A 17,998-nucleotide genomic window follows, 5' to 3' on the forward strand; every position below is an offset into this window, starting at 1 on the left:
ACTTCTTCATGCTGCTCAGTAGACGAATTATAACCAACTAGAGTTCTTAGGTTAAAAAAAAAGTTACCCCAAATCCCTTTCACAAAGATTATCATAGATTTGTATAATCTGGACATCAAGAGGAGAATTGGCCACTGTGGAAGAGCCCTCATCCATACTGCTTTCTTCCTCTGTTCTAGACAGGGCTTCTGATAGAGATGCAATTTCTTCCAGACATTGATCATCTGAATGCTATTAATAAAAATGATAATCAAAATTCATTAGTTAAAAAAACATATATACCATGTACTTTTAAAAAAATTACAATGCTTTCTTACAGAATTATTATGCTTAATTCATATCCTTTTCTTTATTATAGAGACAAGAAATCTTGGATTTACAGCTGCCTGTGAAACACGAGTTTCTCTCCTTTTTGCATTAAGTGAAGCAATGGTCCTCTGAATTATCCAAAGAAAATATAATAAAGATTTCTCAGTGTCAACTGAGTGTGAATTGTCAAAGACATTATATGACAATATAATCAAGACAAATATATACAGTAAGATTTGGCACTATCCAGACAATACCGAACTCTCAAATTACCACTGGAAACAGTATGAAAGGCAGAAAGACATACATAATGTTGTGGTTAGATGCATGCATAGAACTTGTAAGCTGTAAATAAAATACCAGTCAAAATCCCAGAAAATACAAATCAAAAGTAAGAAAAAAAAAATCTTTCAAATTGGAGAAAATGATTCCCAAAAAAAAGCTCCACAACACTCTTCCCTCAAAGACTTTCACATATTCTCTGACTCTGTGTACTGTTAATTAAAGAAGCTGAGCAATCCAGTTGTCCCTGAAGTAAAAACTAAAGCAATATATACCAGATTCCTCTGGAAAATCTCTTCCTTCATATGTACACACATACTCCAAATCTCTGTAACAGCGTTAGTCATTTTTCACTGGTCTCTAAATAGCTAAAATACTCCGGTCAGATTGTATCTGCACTGTCTTAAAGACAAATGAACTTAAACTCTTGTCAGAGGAACTATTTCTTTATTCTTTGTCTTGCTTTGCCATATTCTATCTCCAGTATTACATTTTTTCAAAGATGATGTCTAAAGTAGACATAGAGGCCAAATTTACAGGAATTAATGCAAAAAAAAGTGGTATCTGTATAAATTACAGTAATTTCATGATTATAAGCCGCACTGAGTACAAACCGCACTTCCAGGTGCCAGCAACTTTTCATTCTGTGTCCATACATAAGATGCACCTGATTATAAGCTGCACATTAAAATACAGAGTGTGATAAAAGGTATCTATTCTATCACCATCTGTTGAGGGTGGGGGCAGTGATCCTTATCTCAATGGCAGATATTCTGCTAATGGGCCATCCATTGAAACCAGGTGGGGCATTGTTCTTTATCTTTTCACACCCCATCCTTCCTCCAGGGAATCATTTTCTGCTAATGGCCATTGAGTCCCACTGTGTGACTGATAAAATTACTGCATCCCATTGGAAGTTGCTCCAGCCAGGGGGAAGAGCCCAACATTTCTTACCAAGATAAAAACAGAGGTTTTTGGACACTAAGGGAGCCCCTTCCTCCACTGGACTCCAGAGGGAAACTGGATTTCTCCACATCACCACTGGACCTCCGGAGCGAAACTGCACCTTCTGCAGGAGCACTGCTCCAACTGAATCACATCTGTCACTGCAGGAGGATGCAGCCACCATTTAATGGGACTGCTACCAACACCCTGCCTGACAGGGTGTCAGGTTTTACTCTGACTTTGTCAGGATCTGGAGTTTGTTTCCTTGTAGTACTGTATTTCTATTTTAATTTCCCTAGAAAAGAACTGTTATTCTTAATTCCCATATCTTTGCCTGAAAGCCCCTTGATTTCAAAATTCTAATAATTTGGAGGGAGGGGCTTTACATTCTCAATTTCAACAAGAAGTTCCTGCCTTTCTCAGCAGACACCTGTCCTCCAAACTAAATCAGCAACTTTTCATTTTTTGTCCATATATAAGCCGCACCTGATTATACACCACAGTTTGGGTTCAGACCAAAATTTTAGTCAAAATGGTGCAGCTTATAATCGTGAAATTACTGTACCTATATTTTGAACTTCCAAAGAGAACCTTCATCTCCAACTCAAGCATTTCTACTGACAGAATTTCAGTATTTCTGGAATTTTTCCTTTTTCTTGGCAAATCTTAAAAGAAAGGCCATTAATCAATATTCCATGTTTTACTGAGAACAGAATTATGAGGTAAAACATGTATGTGATTCTTCCCTACTGGCATAACTCACTCACACATTTCACTGATACTTGTCTCATCCTTTTTCTTACCTTACATTTTATGCTCTTTATTTGAGATCTGTCTCCATGTAACTGTTCTAACAACCAAAAAGATGTAAGGATAGCTGCTGCTGATGTTTTCACATGTAGCACTGGGAGAGCCTCTTCAAAGGAGTCGTGTTTATTGGAACCACAGAGCAGTCTTTTATCGGACCATCGGATCATCCACTCCATCAATTTTGAAATATTGCTCAGTTTGCCCATCAATTCTATAGGCAGTTCCTCTGCTGGTACAATATCAACTACATCAAGAGTTTTGTAAACATATTTAGAAATTGCCTGAGTTTGCAGGGTAGAGGAATTATGGTTAGGAAAGGCCTGGCTTGTTAGTGCAATAGTCAGATTGTCAGTCTGAGCTCTGTATATTGACTTGTGTTTTAGACCAAATAAGCCTTCTTTAAGTCCTTTTGTTAGATTATGCACAGAAGGTTCTGTGGCCCATTCAACAAACCGTACAATTGTTGGTTTTTCCAAAATATTTTTGTTTTCATTACAGACAGACACTTTTTCAGGATCACAAGATGCCAGGGTGACAGTATAGCAAGACCCTGCTCTAAAAACACTTTGACTTCTAGTTCTGTTTTGTCGACGTTTTAGTGTTGTGTGAACATCAAAAAAGAGTGAATTCAATTCATGCTCTTGAAGCAGCCCAGAAAAGCTAGTGAGAAACGGAATTCCAAGGTCACTGTTCTTTAACAGATCTTTCTCAAGAACATAACTCAGAAAGAGTTCTAAAAATCTAACATACTCATCATCATCACGTTCAAATTCCCATGCACCAACTACAGGCAAATTACATTGATTAAGTGTGACTCTCCTACACACTCTATGTTTTGTTTTATAGTTAGGAGCTTGTATCTGGTGTGTGGTATTTTTGCTACCTATTTCCCCTTGTTGGAGTTCATTTTCCCTGTAAGACAATAAATGTAAGAACCATTAATACCAAAAAGAATTTTAAAAATAATTACATGCAATATTAATTCCTTATCTCCCACTGAAGTTAAAAATAGCCAATAAACCCAAATTTACATTACTACAATGTACAGGTGGCAAATTAATCAAATTCAAAATCCATAGACAGAAACTAGACATTAACATACAAGAATGTAGACACAGCTGATAGTAATTTACACTTCAATAATATATTAGACATATACTAACTGATATAACATTGTCTGTTCTAAGATTTGGGAAAATCTGTAATTTTCCACTTGATTGATCACCCATAGTGACAATTAATCAGTTCGGTGAAGAGATTACTTGATCAGTAGGAGAGTACAGTAATTTCATGATTATAAGCTGCACCTGATTATAAGCCGCACTTACGGCTGTCAGCAACTGTCTTGGGTTACAATACAGAGTGTGATAAAAGGTGTCTATTCTATCACCATCTGTTGAGGGTGGGGGCAGTGATCCTTATCTCAATGGCAGATATTCTGCTAATGGGTCATCCATTGAAACCAGAAAGGGCATTGTTCTTTATCTTTTCACACCACATCCTTCCTCCAGGGAATCATTTTCTGCTAATGGCCCATTGAGTCCCACTGTGTGACTGATAAAATGACTGCATCCCATTGGAAGTTGCTCCAGCCAGGGGGAAGAGCCCAACATTTCTTACCAAGATAAAAACAGAGGTTTTGGGACACTAAGGGAGCCCCTTTCTCCACCAGACTCCAGAGGAAAACTGGATTTCTCCACATCACCACTGGACCTCCGGAGCGAAACTGCACCTTCTGCAGGAGCACTGCTTCAACTGAATCACATCTGTCACTGCAAGAGGACTGCAGTCACCATTCAATGGGACTGCTACCAACACCCTGCCTGATGGGGTGTCAGGTTGTACTCTTTGTCAGAGTTTGGAGTTTGTTTCTTTGTAGTACTGTATTTCTATTTTAATTTCCCTAGAAAAGAACTGTTATTCTTAATTCCCATATCTTTGCCTGAAAGCCCCTTGATTTCAAAATTCTAATAATTTGGAGGGAGGGGGTTTACATTCTCCATTTCAAAGAGAAGCTCCTGCCTTTCTCAGCAGACACCTTGTCCTCCAAACTAAAACAGCAACTTTTCATTTTTTGTCCGCCGCACCTGATTATAAGCCGCACTTCGGGTTCGGACCAAAATTTTAGCCAAAATGGTGCAGCTTATAATCCTCAAATTACTGTACTATTTTTTTTTTGTTTTTTTTCCCTCTTTTTTTCTTTCCTTAATTTAAATCAAAGGCTTTCTGTTGCAGTTTTTCATACCTTGGGAATGAAGGTGTTTGAGCTCTCATTTCTTCAGTATGCAAAGCATCAGAAAGTCTGTCTGCCATGTCCACATCACTATATACCTGAAGATTCCCAAAATCATTAAGCGTGCTTGTGCTTAGACTAGTGCCTAGTGACAATCCCTCATAACAGTGTTCTTCATCATTTGATGCTCCCTCTTCTACTGGCTCCCATATATTAATTTCTATAGGGCCTATGTTCTTTACTACACGTCTCAAGGTCTTCTTTCTCACTTCTTCAGCAGACTGTATAACAACAGACATCATTTCTTCACTTTCAGGACCTACTGAAAGAAAGAAAAACAAAGTCTTCAATCTCAATTTTCAGTTTTAAGTTAGTCTGCCAAATTGACATGTGAATTAGATGTCAATCAAAATCATAAATTAGAGCCATTTATAAATTCAACAAGAAACTGTGATAAACTGAATAAACATCAATATTTTGAAACCCACGATACCCTGTGACTGGTATAGACTTAACAGAAAGAAAACACAGAATTTGTCACAAAACTCAAAGCTGTCCACCTGAAAACTACAACAGTTGGGGTATGAAAAAATATTGTCACAAGCTGATAAGAAGAATAAAAACCAAAGCTTGTTTAAAACTTCCTAAGGAATGACGAACATTACCTTTAAGAGTACTATGTCTGACATTACCTTTAAGAGTACTATGTCTGAGTCGCTGCTGAAGTCCATTATATTTATCTCTTAGTGAAACTCTTATATCTTCAGGATTAGGAAATGCCTTTACAAAAATCTCTGCCACCTACAGACACACAAAAAGGCATCTTCTCAAGTAGCTATCGTTTATTATCATTTATTATTTTGACACAGAACCTATACCATGAGAAAATCTAACTAGTAGGTTTTCCAAGGAGCAGAAATACTTGTGATCATCTCTATAGCTTTTATTCTAGTTTTAAGGTCTTCTACCTTTTCTATTGGTGGCAATTCCCCAAGCAGACTCAAAATTACATCTTGAACTAATTCTTCAGCATTCATGAATCTGCAGAAAGGAAGCATTCGACAAGCCCACTCCACTGCATTCAGACAATGTTCAACTGTGTAGGCATCATATCCGTTCTTATTCAGATCCTAAAAAATCCACCAGAAACATTAATTAGTATGAACAGTATATTTCAGCAAAATTATTCATACATTGCAAATAGTAATGCTTCTTTCCTGGCCCACAGAAAATAAAATTCTCCAACTTACCTGCCAAGTAGTGTAGTGTATGAGGAGAAGAAACAGATCAACGTTGTAGTGGATCATAACGTACATTAAAAAAAAGAGAAAAAAAGGGGGCTTTTTTAAACCAGCTTAGGAAATAATTCCATTAGCACTCTGCTGAACAGTTTTTTACAGTCACAAGTAAAACCTGAGGATTTGCCTAACTGTGAAGTAATTCTACTTTGACTTCAGGTGATCATAAATTCTTTCTTGCAGCAAGGTAATTAAGTCTTGCAAGAGGCTTTTAAGACAGAATGGTTCATTTTTAACAGTATTTTCTACCTCATTTGTCACTGTCACACAAAGTACAGAAAAATCAGAGTATTCTACCATTTGAAACAGAGTCATTTCATTTATTTGAAACTTGTGTTTTCTGGTGAAGAAAAATCTTGGACATGTTAATAGAACACATAACAAATATGGTAGCAGTTTATTTTTGTTCCTGGATTTCTGACATCAATTGATGAAGGTATAAGTAGAGAAAATAAGATTAAATTTTAACTTTTTTCATTACTCTTCTTGACAACCATGTATATTTAATACACCATAAACCCCATTTTTGGTGTACTAAGTATATATTATCCAGGAAATACTCAAAATATCTTGACCTAATGGAGGAAAAAAACAAAACAGAAAGTAAATTCTTAGGTCAGCAAGTGTAGAAGCTATTGCTTTCCTGGAAGCTCTTCTGACTCAAATATAAAGCAAAAGCCTAACAGAAATACTGTCAGGAAGATGGAGATCACATGAACAGCACACTATTCCATAGCAACAAATATGTAATTCACATTGCAAACACTGTGCTCATTTTGTTCTGTTAAGCAAATAGAAATTCTCACAGAAATATACAGCAGATCTTTAGAACTGTTCTCATAGCTACCTACAATTAGGATTTATCTCTACCATATTAGTAACACAATTACCTTGATATTGTTTATATTTTCTCTTGCAGTTTGGTACCGCCTACAGCTGTCAGATAATTTTTCACGAACATGAAACATCCAACATAAAGCACAGAACTCTCTGAACCAACCTACAATACAAACATGCAATAAGGTGAGATTTATTTAAATAAATTAAATAACCAGCCTAAGATTTTTCAGTATTGCTCTGAAGCTACAACTTCTTATTGCCACTTAGTGTTCATGTTCTTTCACATCTGTCAGGTCTGTAACATGTAACCCTCAATCCAGAACAGCATATTTTAGGATAAGAGATTTGATAACTAACATAAAAGCTGGAAATTAAATGTGTTCCTGACAGATTGCAATATACTGTTTCAAGCTAATAAGAGCTTATTTTCCACCTGTGGATTTTAACTGGTGTTCTTTTTTCAAGCTCTAAATTATGTTACTACATACAGACCTAAAATTTTACAGGTAATGTCCTCAAACTGAGGGGCTCCAGAAGATGCAGATCCATAAAGAACGGTGTGGAAATTGCAGTAATGAAGCAAAGTCTCTGGGAATGGACTCAGCAAAGGAAGAGAGGCTTTCATTCGAATCTATAAAAACAGGTAAAAAAACAATCAAAAGAGAAATAAAGAATGGATAATATTTTACATGTATCACTACTAAATGAACAACCTCTCAGTTATTAGAATACCGCCAAGATCAGTAAAACTCCCTGAAGCTCGCTTTCCATTTTCTTCAAATCACTTTTCAGAAAATTTATTGAAAGGAGTATGTTTAATATGAACTGTGGCACAAAAAATGCTTTTGTTTGAATGGTACTCATGATTGCTATGAAATACAAGAGTAACACAAAGAAAAAGAACTAAGACCACAATCAAGAAATCAGATTGATTCAACATACTCCAGGCTGCTGTCACCAGGGCTGACTAGCTTTGCCTCCAGTTTCAGCTGGTACATCTGACCAGCTCCCCATGCCAACATAAGCCATGTGACCATGCAAAAGTAAATACTTTTCAGTCAGACCAGTTCCTGATCTCAATCACTGCATTAATGCTGGTGCAGGGAAGGAGAGTCTTCCTTATGTGTCTATGTTACAATGACCTAAGAAAAGACCGATTATACACAAAAGCTTTCAATCAATTTATTCTGAACTTGTTTCTGTGCAAACAAATTGCATAAAAGTAAAACGAGATCTTAGAAGCTCTGTGCACTAAGATGATCCCTTTACCTGAAGTGAGCATTACCTTCTCTATTACATATTCAACCCTAAGTGATTTGGAGCATATTTCCAGATAACAGCTATAACTCCCAACTAAAGTCTTCTTTCTTCTTTCAGTGGAAAATAAATGAGTTTGTTTGCTACCAAGTAGGTATAGAAAAACACCCAAAAGGAAATACTTTATGAAGTAGGCAGCATGTATCTTTAACCTCTGGTTTTCTAAAAAAAATGAACATAACATGTAAAAACTAGAAGATGACATGTACAAAATATGACATCAAAGCCAAGATGAGATTGAATGCTTCTGCAACTCCAAACTCACCAGTAATATTTACAATGTAAACAAGTTAAAAATATGAAGTTAAATATTTACTTTCTGCATAACTTTTCTAGCCCACTTCAGTTGTGTAATATACCACTGTGCTGCAGAGCAAGAACAATGAGCAGCCCGGAAGAGCAAGATAATTCGCTGAAGAACTCCTGACACTTTCTGGCGGATTTCTTTTTCCATTTTTAAAAGAATGTCATCGTTGTCTTCCTGAAAATGCAAAGACAAAGCCCATAATTAGAAAGAACATGTAACTAAATGTTGTTACTGGTACTAATTTCTTCTTCTTTACACCATAGATAATTTATGGAAAAAACACAGAGGCACACGTACTTTCTTATCACTGCTGTGCTACTAAGGTAAATGAGCAGACATGGAAGAAAACAGAAATATGAGCTTGAAGGAACCAGAATAAAGCTCATAAAGACTCATAAATGCATTCAAACAAACACACAAGAAACACACTTACTTCACTGACAGAAGCTGGTTGAGGACAGTACAATGGTGGTGCTGGAAGACAGAGCCCAACTGGAACCAAACCATAAAACTTTCTGCAAAGGTCCTTGGCAGAATCCATCAAAAGCTGAAATGTCTCTGAGAGAATATCAACATCTGCCATAACAGCTGCTTTCAGTAGTTCCTGCATTGAACTGTAAAGAACATCTGCATCTTCCTCTTCAATGGGATCTATGAAATATTAAGCCCAGAAATGGATAAATTAATTGAATCAACACACGGATCTTCATTCTGACATCATGAGATTACGTTGTCTGAATTTGCATTCATATATTACAATGATAGCTCTCATCTCCTTGCTTTAGGATACTATACATTTAAAAACTAGTATTCGATTATTAATTTTAAGTTTTGCCCCATTACCATGAAGCCTACTGCCTTTCTAGTAGAGAACTGAACTTTTTAGGTAGGCATTTGCTTGACATACCATTCTGGCAAATCATTCTTACCAAGAAGGTAAAACCAGGCACATTATCAATAATGACTAAAGCAACTCTCTTATCAGTAAGCACATGCACTTGCTGACAAGAATTTGAAATGTTTTCAGACAAAAAGAGAATAAAATACAGAGATTGTGCCAGTAAACTATCTGTAGAATATAAATAAGGATAGGTTGACGTAGCTAACAGTGTGAATTTCAGCAGTTAAGTTAGGAGCTCATAGTACCTACAGGGACCAGCAGACCTGGCCAACAGCCACAGAGACAACTGAGAGACCTGTTTGTGTGTCTTCACATGTCTAAGAGCAAGACAAAGCGAAACCAAGTGAGCCATGACCACATGCCACAAATACAGTGTGTACATAGGCAGGCGTGTGTCTCTGAAGGTCAGGCACTTGGACAGGCTGAAGAGCCCAGACCAGCTCACTGCTGTATCCTGTACACTGACAGGACTGTATACTCCAGGCCAGCTGCTGCGGGGATGCAGGGACAGTGTGTGTGGGCGGGGGGTGTGGGGAAGAAGGTGCTTGTGAGTGGATCTGTACCAGAAAGCAGAGATGGTTTAGGGCTTTGGTAGCTCACACACACAGACATGAGCAACCTGTGACACTCAGCAACTGGGTCTGCTGGCTATCAACTCAGCTAATAGTCTTGCCACTGGCCCACTGTATCACTGGAGTGATACACACTGTACAAACAGGTATCCATATGCAGACCTTCACCCTGGCCAACAGGAGAGGAAAAGGTGATAGGATTGTTGGTGCTGACTGTGTGAGTGGTGAGCAGGTCTGTAGGTAATTGTGTGTGGCCAGTATACAGGTGCTGTGTGTGCTTGTGTACTGCTGGGAATACATTCTCAGCCTTGCTAGCTGCTGGATCCAGGGATCCACTTTATCAGAAAGGAAAAGGCAAAACTAAACACCTTCTTTCAGCTAATTTCAAATGTGATGATACTTTCCACACTGTTAACACATTAATTTTTGGTTTGGTTACTGTAACCAAGATTGAGTTTTCTTCCTAATAAGTTAATATCAAATATAGTCAAATAAAGGTTTGGACAATACAAATAATAAGACAAGATGGATAATATATTCAGTTTCTGGAATGATCAAAGCCAAAACACACACACTTGTGAATCTGAAGTGTTTCAATATATTGTAACAGTAATACACACACTGGAGAAGACAAAGCAATTATTTTTCTCAGACAGTGTATAACACTGAATATGTAGCCAAATAACATGAAAAATAACCACAATTATTTTTCATTTGAAGTACCTGTGAACTTCTTGTATTTAATATGTCCTGATGTTTCAGAAGTTGCTGGCTGTCCGAATAAAGACTGTAACTTTTCCTGAAAAATCTGCATTGGTAATAAGTTTAATGGCAGGTGACACTCTGTTTTTTTCGTTCTGAAATATATCAAGAAATTGCTCATAAATAACAAAGTAATATCCATACATAATCTGATGAAGGTCTGTTAAACAAATATCTATGCCAAAATAACTCATCGCAACACCTTAAGTTCTATACCTACTGGGAATATGAATTTGAGGCAATATATATGGCTTGTCACAATAAACTTCATGGAAATAACTATATAACAGAATATAGTACACTAATTACAATTGCAAATTTACCTTGAGAGCTCATCAGAATTCTGACAATACAGCCGGTAGGCCAGACCAATTGAAACAGACAGCTTCCAGTCCCCAAGTGTGTGTGCTAACCACACAGCTTCTGGAATGAGTCCACCAATAAAGAACAAATCAAGAGCATATTCAGCTGTCCACACAGATGAAAGGTTCTGGTTCCTGACAGCTCTGGTAACCAAACAGTGTTGCAGTGGAATGACACGAGGAGGTAAGTCTGTGACATGAAAAGTACATTTTAAAGTTTGCATCAATCCTCATGCTATCAGATGAATAATCCAGAATTAATTTGTTCACATTGCAATATACAATTGCTTTTATTATTAATTTACTTCTGTTAGAGGTACACCATGGAAATGCATCTGCAGCAGCAGATGCAGCCCATGCAATGGTATAAGAGTGTATTCAGAGGGTATGCAATGGTATAAGAGTGTATCCTGCTTAATAATGTACAGACAACAGTAAGTGCAAAACTTGTGATTTTGGATTTTTTATTCTAAAGACTTAATCACAGTGATGGGCCATTTACAAATATTCTTCATATCTGTAAGATATACCCAAGATAAATGGAAATTCCTGGAGTTTTCCTAGTGTACCCATATTGTTTATACATACTGCACTTATTGCAGAAGACAGAATGCTAAAATGCATTTTTGAGAAAGAACAGTACATAATATTCTGTGATTCTTTGATTTTAGGAGAGTATATAGAGACAAACTTCAAATGAATTTAGTATCTCCTTTGTTTACATTTAGATTTGTTTTTCAAGGTTTTGCTTCCTGGTTCTCCTGGAGTGGTGCTGATCAACATGAATTCTAAGGCGTTACTTGCTTCTCTCACAGTTTCTGTTTTGCTCAGACAAAGGCATTACTTAGGAGATAATCACACTAATTCAGCTTGTACAACATAATTTTACCTCAATTATCCCACCATGTTCATTGATTTTTGTCTAATCAAGTATTAAAATAAAGGTTTTATTTTGTAGGCTTTATCTTGAAAGCTGTCCAAATAAAGCATTCAAAAGACTATGAAGAAAGAAGTAGATAACAACGCATGCTGTAGTATAAAAACATTTAAAATACTCAATGTATTCAAATACACTTCAGAAAACCTAATCAATCAAAATAAGTTAATATTGTAAAAAAATATGTGGCATTGTAATATCAACTTATTGATAGAGTACCTAAAATATTTCCAAACAAATCTTTATTCTCACAAATATTTGAAAAAGAAGTTCTGAAAATGAAAGTTTCCTAACAAAGGAAATCTTTAAATGGAATCTCTCTGAAATCACTCTCTGTGATAAACAATAATTCCCAGAAAAAAGCTGAGAAGCAGGACTTAAACTAACAAGTACTACTTGGGTTCAACACCAACTTGGCATTCCCACTTGCTTTGACAATATGGTGTTGAAGCATTTGGGTTTGGATTGCAAGACTTTGACTATCAGATAACCAAAAAGTGTTTTCCTCTGGCTTTTCAGCTGGCACCACATCAGATCACAGATTCAATTTAACTATTTCCTCAGCACTGCTGTTATCTCACTTCTGGAAGGATTGCCATTATCTCACTTTTGGGAAGATCAAAGTCAGTCATAGCCAGATCTTTAGGCAAAATTGTGACAAAGAATGATAAAAAGGTTGAGGTACTTAATGCCTTCCCTTCCTCAGACTTCAATAGTAAGACCAGTATGCTGAACAACAAGCCCTCTGAGCTGGAAGGACTTCCTGAGGAAGACAGGAATGGGGAACAATGGAGATCCCACTCTAAAGGAAAATGGTCAGCAATCTGATACACCACTTAAGACACACATAATTCTATTAGGCTGGATGGGATCCACCAAACATTACGGAGGGTGCTGGAGGAAGTATTCACTTCCATCATTACCCATGGTGCTGGCTCACTAGGGAGGTTCCAGCTGACCACAGGTTGGCAAAATGGACACCCAGCTACAGGAAGAGTTGGAAGAAGAGTCTGGAGAACTACAGACCTGTCAGCCTGACTGTGGTGCAAGGGAAAGTCATGGATCAGCGTGAGAGCCATCATGAGACACACACAGGACAACCAGGATCAGGCCCAGCCAGCAGGGATTCAAAAAAGTAGGTCCTGCTTGACCAACTTGAGCTCCTTCTATGACAGGGTGCAGGAACCCTCTGCAGAGGGTTCAAGATTGACAGGTTGAGGACAGTTGTATGGTATTTAACAAGGCAAGCGTCACAACAACCTCCAGCTACACTACAGGCTGAAGGAAGAGAGCCTGAAAAGCTGCCCAGTAAGAAAGGATCTGGGCATGCTGCTCGACAGTGGCTGAACACGAGCCAGTGTGTGCCCAGGTGGCCAAGAGCATCCTGCCTTGTTTCAGAAATGGTGTGGCCAACAGGACTTGGGTAGTAATTGTCCCTCTGTACTCAGCAATGGTGACATCACTTGAATGCTAGTGTCAATTTTGGGCTTTGCAGTACAAGAAAGACACTGAAGTGCTGGAGCATGTCCAAAGAAGGCTGGGGAAGGGTCTGGAGCACACGTCCTGTGAGGAGCAACTGAGAGACCAGGGGATGTTTAGCCAGGAGAAAAGGAGGCTCAGAGAAGACTGAAGGCAGGCAGGCTGCAGCCAGGTTGGAATCCATCTTTTCTCCCAAGTGCCAAGTGATAGAAGAGGAAACAGCTTCAAGCTATGCCAGGGTAGGTTTAGACTGGATATCAGGAAAAATTGCTTCTCTGCAAGGGCTGTCAAGCATTGGACCTGGCTGCCCAGGAAGGTGGATTGAGTCATCATTCCTGTAGGTACTTAAAAGATGTGTAGCTGTGGTGTTTAGGGACATGGTTTAGTGGTGGGCTTGGCAATGTTAATGGTTGGACACAATGATCTTACAGGTATTTTCCAACCTAAATTATCCTATCTGTTGGAACAAAAACTGCATCAGCTACAATTTTTTTGTGACATCCTTATGGTTTTTTTCAGTCTCCTAATATGCTCATCAAGTTAAAGCATAACAGACATCATTGATACATGTGAAAAATATTGCAAGATTTAAGCAACTAGAACTGTTTGTACAGGAAATACCTTGTTTGATGTGAAGTGGATGAAGGATGTCAACATTGTGGGGGGGGAGGATATAGAGCAGCTGCTTTGTGAAATAAGCAGCCATGAATCGTGCCATGGATCGAATCACAGCCGTGGCAGTGTCAGTATGAATGCTGGTTACCATCCATAGTTCATGCTGAAAATACTTGGGATCTTAAAAAAAATCAAATTACAACATTATGAGAAAAAATATTTTCAATTTGAACGCTATAAATATTTAATCACAGGTTATAAAACAAGCAAACTTACATAATTCCTTAACAAGCTTTCAGAACTTACAGAGCTTAATCTTTTAAACTAATTACACATCATACTAATATTAGAAGATTTATATATTAGGTTTTTAATGACTGGAGATAGTCTTTAGTATCTAAATTTAGACCTGCACTGAGTAAAAAAATTGTTCAAACTTGGAAATTCAGTTTTCACTTAGATTTAAACATTATAACAAAAAAAAACCAATTTATAAGCATCTGCAAAAACTGTCAAATTAGGACTGCTGACCAGACCAGAATCTGCTATTTTTTCATGTTGTATCACAAAAAACTTAAATTGATATAATACCAAATCACATAATTTCCCCCTTATTTCTGTTTTTCTAAGTCTCTCTTTGAGAGGATTTGAGTCTAAAAATATTTAGCAGGTGACTAATAGACAACGAGAGTTATTTAAACACATATTCCAACAAGTGCAGCTCAAATACCATCTGAGGATCAGAAAAAGTCACTGAAACAGTATAAAGCAAAAAATTCACAAGCTGTCAGGTGTGCATGTGAGAGCACAGAAATTATACATTAGGTTATTCAAACACCATCAACATACCTTACCACACTTTTAGGCAATGTAAACATACCAGAAAATTCTTCCATCTGAGTTGTGGAGAGCTGTGATCGCCTTAGAACCTCTCTTACCAGATGATCGCAGAGTCCCTGAGCTTCACACATGTTATACTGATACAGGTGACAAAACAGTATTGCAAGATAGTATCTACGCTGAAGAAAATATGCTCTTTTTCCTCCTGCATGAAAAGATTAAAAAAAGGTAGAAGTCCAAGTGGAAGATAAACAATAAACACAAAAACAGATGCAGCAAATCAAAGTGTTAGTTCTTTCCTCTCCAGAAACACATCTACATAAACAATACACTTTGAGGAGTAGAAATCAGGGGCAGTTACTTTAGGATATGATTCTTCTATACAGCCTCTAAGACCCTAGTAAGATAATGCTCATCCACAATATTTTTATTTCTAGAGATATGGCAGTTTTCAAAACAGTGTTATGCCTAACTGTTAAGACACAGACAAAGGAGAGCTGAAGGAAGCCTAGCCTTCAAAGAAAGAATGCCTGAAACACAGTGGAATTGCTTAGACATCCACCAAGCCTCCAATACTCTGAATTTTTCTCAATGAAGCATTCCTTGTTCTAATAACCAGCAGAAAATTTTCTCATGATACCTGGAAAGAGAATCTGGTATATCTGTTTCAAATCAACTCTTACAAAAACTCCTGACACAAGTTTGTTACTTTCTAAAGACTAATTCTTTTAATTTTACAGCTACCAAAGGAATTAATTTTTGTTAATCTCGTTTTTTGTCTCTTTCTTGCTCATAAATTTATCTAGAGCTTTTCAGTACCATTGTACTTCATAATCACAAGAAAGCCCTGTTATTAAAATAGAAATACACAGAATTTTCTCAGAGAGCAACCAGACTTAAGTTTTGACTGGTGTCTATTCATCCCATTTTAATTGCAAATATGCACCCTTTATGCATCTCACCCCCTCTTTTTGAAGGGCAGAGTCACAAATGTAAAATGATTATAAAACATATCCCCTCCACCTTCAAAGATTTTATCCCTTACCTTTTGTCTTGAGTTCAGAAAGAGATCTTTTCCAAATGTCCAAAGATTCTCTGTATGAGCCTAGAAGGAACTGCTCCTCGCCTATAAAAGTCACATATTTACAAATTTAAAGCTCTACATAGTTACTTTTACAGTTACAAATACATATGCTCTTATTTCAGCATCAGAGATTTACTGAAAGCAAACCAAAATACGTGAGTCCCCAGTAAACTTTTATTCTCTCAATAAAGTCCAAGTTTCAAGCATCTCAGAGAAGATGACTGAACACTCCTTGCCAGGATAGGTAATGTATCAGTTCTCCTCAGGAGGAGCTAATGTATTGTACCGAGTGCAGTAGGAAGAGGAGTTAGAATTTTCATTTAAGGGAGAGAGATCAAGAACATGGCAAGGAAACAGAATTGTAAAGGGAGACATAAATGGGAAGCTGAGCTTAGCAGTGTAGAAGTAAAAAAGGAAGGTAGAACACAGGACAGAAAAGTGTAAGAAATTAAGGTACAACTGTACACCGTTTGGAAAATAAATATGCTAGATTACCAAGTACCTTAGGTTACACTAATTTAAATGCTTAGTTGAATATTATATTTGTGAATACAACATGCTCATGCCCACAATGACCACATGGAGTGAACAAGCTTTCTACACAGAAGTCCAGTAAGAAATACATGGTGATGCCCATTTAGAGATCAGAATTAAAATCTTTCATTCAGATTCTTTAGGACATAGCTCAAAGCAAACTGAAGTAAATTCAATCTTTTTATTTAGCTTAACAAACTCTAAACATTATATTACAATCTACAGACATACCAATATATATTATTAAGTATTTAAGACAGAATTATAAGAATTTTAAGAGAAGTCCCAATGTTCACTTTTTAAAAATCTCAGTCAGTTATTGAATGTTAAGGTGGACCTAATTTTCCTAGTTTTCAATTAACATTTTTTACTAACCAGATACAGAATTAATCTTCAGATGCTGTTCTAATGTCATTCCTGAAGACTGGATGGTTGCCTGTATATGACTTAAAAGCAAGGAGACAACAGAAGCCTCTTCTGCATTCTTGTTCATTTTTCTTTTCAGCTGCAGCTGATACCAAACCACTTTATTATACAATAGCCGCCATAGTACAGTCAACCTGTAATTCAAGAAGTACAATATTATGAAATTTAGCAAGAATTAATGAAATTGCTTACATCAATTTCTAATGTTCTTTTATTTTGCATTATGCACTTGAAAACTGAATTGTATCAACTCCTTTCTTGACTCCAGTGAATGGAAAAATGGAAGCATTTTTTGCCTCATTTTTGACTAACAAACATTAATTCTTCTGAATTTTCTTAAGCACAGCAATCTATTTTAAGTACCTAAACACCCCTAAAATTAATCTCCTTGCTAGCTAAACAACAGGGAAATAAAATACTCTCAGAGAAACCTCAGAACAGGTATTAATATCTTTATAAACAAGACTCGTTAAAAAACAAAGCATAACACAGAAAAGCAAAGACAAGAAAACAAGATTGCAGAATATGGTTTTAGGGTTTATGGTTAGGGCTGTTGCCTAGCACAGCCCTATCAGCCCAATTAGATGTACCAGCTCAGATGCATAAGCTTAACAATACAAGTATACATACATTGTTAGAGACTTGAAAAAGCTTGCACAAAACTGCAACCCATCTGTATCTTGAAGTACTACTGGGTTCATAATTAACACATAGAGTCAGCCATATGCACAGTGCTCAGCACCTGGAGTACAATTATTTTCTCTGAGACAACTGAAACTTGCATATCAGGTTCAGTGAACACAGTACTATATTTAAGGATCACTGAAGAATTACCTTTTACTATAGTAGGAATTAATTAATGAGCTATAATGCTACTTAGGTTTTAAATCTCTGGAAAGAAGTCTGCTCATGTGAATACCATACTTTGGTTCACTGGAGTTTTGCAGTACAGAAAAACTCCAGTGATAACAGTATACTTTCCCAAAAGCTGAGCAGCGCACTTCAGTTAAATTTATGTGTATGGAAGAAACAGCTCTGACATTTTAGTAAGGTCCCACAAATGTTTTTTTCTTACTGCTCTGAGATACCACACCCGTAATGAGTAAAAACCTGGCTGACTAAATTGACACCATTGATATACTGCA

At 37.0% G+C, this 17,998-nt stretch overlaps 1 protein-coding gene across 5 annotated transcripts in view; it reads right to left on the reverse strand.

Moving 5' to 3' along the window:
* The window catches only part of CPLANE1 (ciliogenesis and planar polarity effector 1), a 60,819-nt gene that overhangs the window by 30,658 nt on the left and 12,163 nt on the right, over positions 1-17,998 (reverse strand). For 4 of the 5 annotated variants that reach the window (XM_033085510.1, XM_033085509.1, XM_033085512.1 and 1 more), the window contains exons 12-26: positions 16,803-16,987; positions 15,855-15,935; positions 14,850-15,014; positions 13,976-14,149; positions 10,900-11,128; positions 10,538-10,671; positions 8,775-8,992; positions 8,351-8,515; positions 7,210-7,348; positions 6,768-6,877; positions 5,548-5,709; positions 5,272-5,380; positions 4,592-4,901; positions 2,340-3,258; positions 68-231 (exon numbers count right to left, since the gene is read on the reverse strand). In XM_033085510.1, the coding sequence (XP_032941401.1) occupies positions 68-231; positions 2,340-3,258; positions 4,592-4,901; positions 5,272-5,380; positions 5,548-5,709; positions 6,768-6,877; positions 7,210-7,348; positions 8,351-8,515; positions 8,775-8,992; positions 10,538-10,671; positions 10,900-11,128; positions 13,976-14,149; positions 14,850-15,014; positions 15,855-15,935; positions 16,803-16,987 (3,264 nt within the window). The remainder of the gene's footprint in view (positions 1-67; positions 232-2,339; positions 3,259-4,591; positions 4,902-5,271; positions 5,381-5,547; positions 5,710-6,767; positions 6,878-7,209; positions 7,349-8,350; positions 8,516-8,774; positions 8,993-10,537; positions 10,672-10,899; positions 11,129-13,975; positions 14,150-14,849; positions 15,015-15,854; positions 15,936-16,802; positions 16,988-17,998) is intronic. The other variant, XM_033085511.1, reaches the window with a different exon arrangement.

The sequence above is a fragment of the Catharus ustulatus genome, chromosome Z (genome assembly GCF_009819885.2).
Source record: "Catharus ustulatus isolate bCatUst1 chromosome Z, bCatUst1.pri.v2, whole genome shotgun sequence".
Lineage (NCBI taxonomy): Eukaryota > Metazoa > Chordata > Aves > Passeriformes > Turdidae > Catharus > Catharus ustulatus.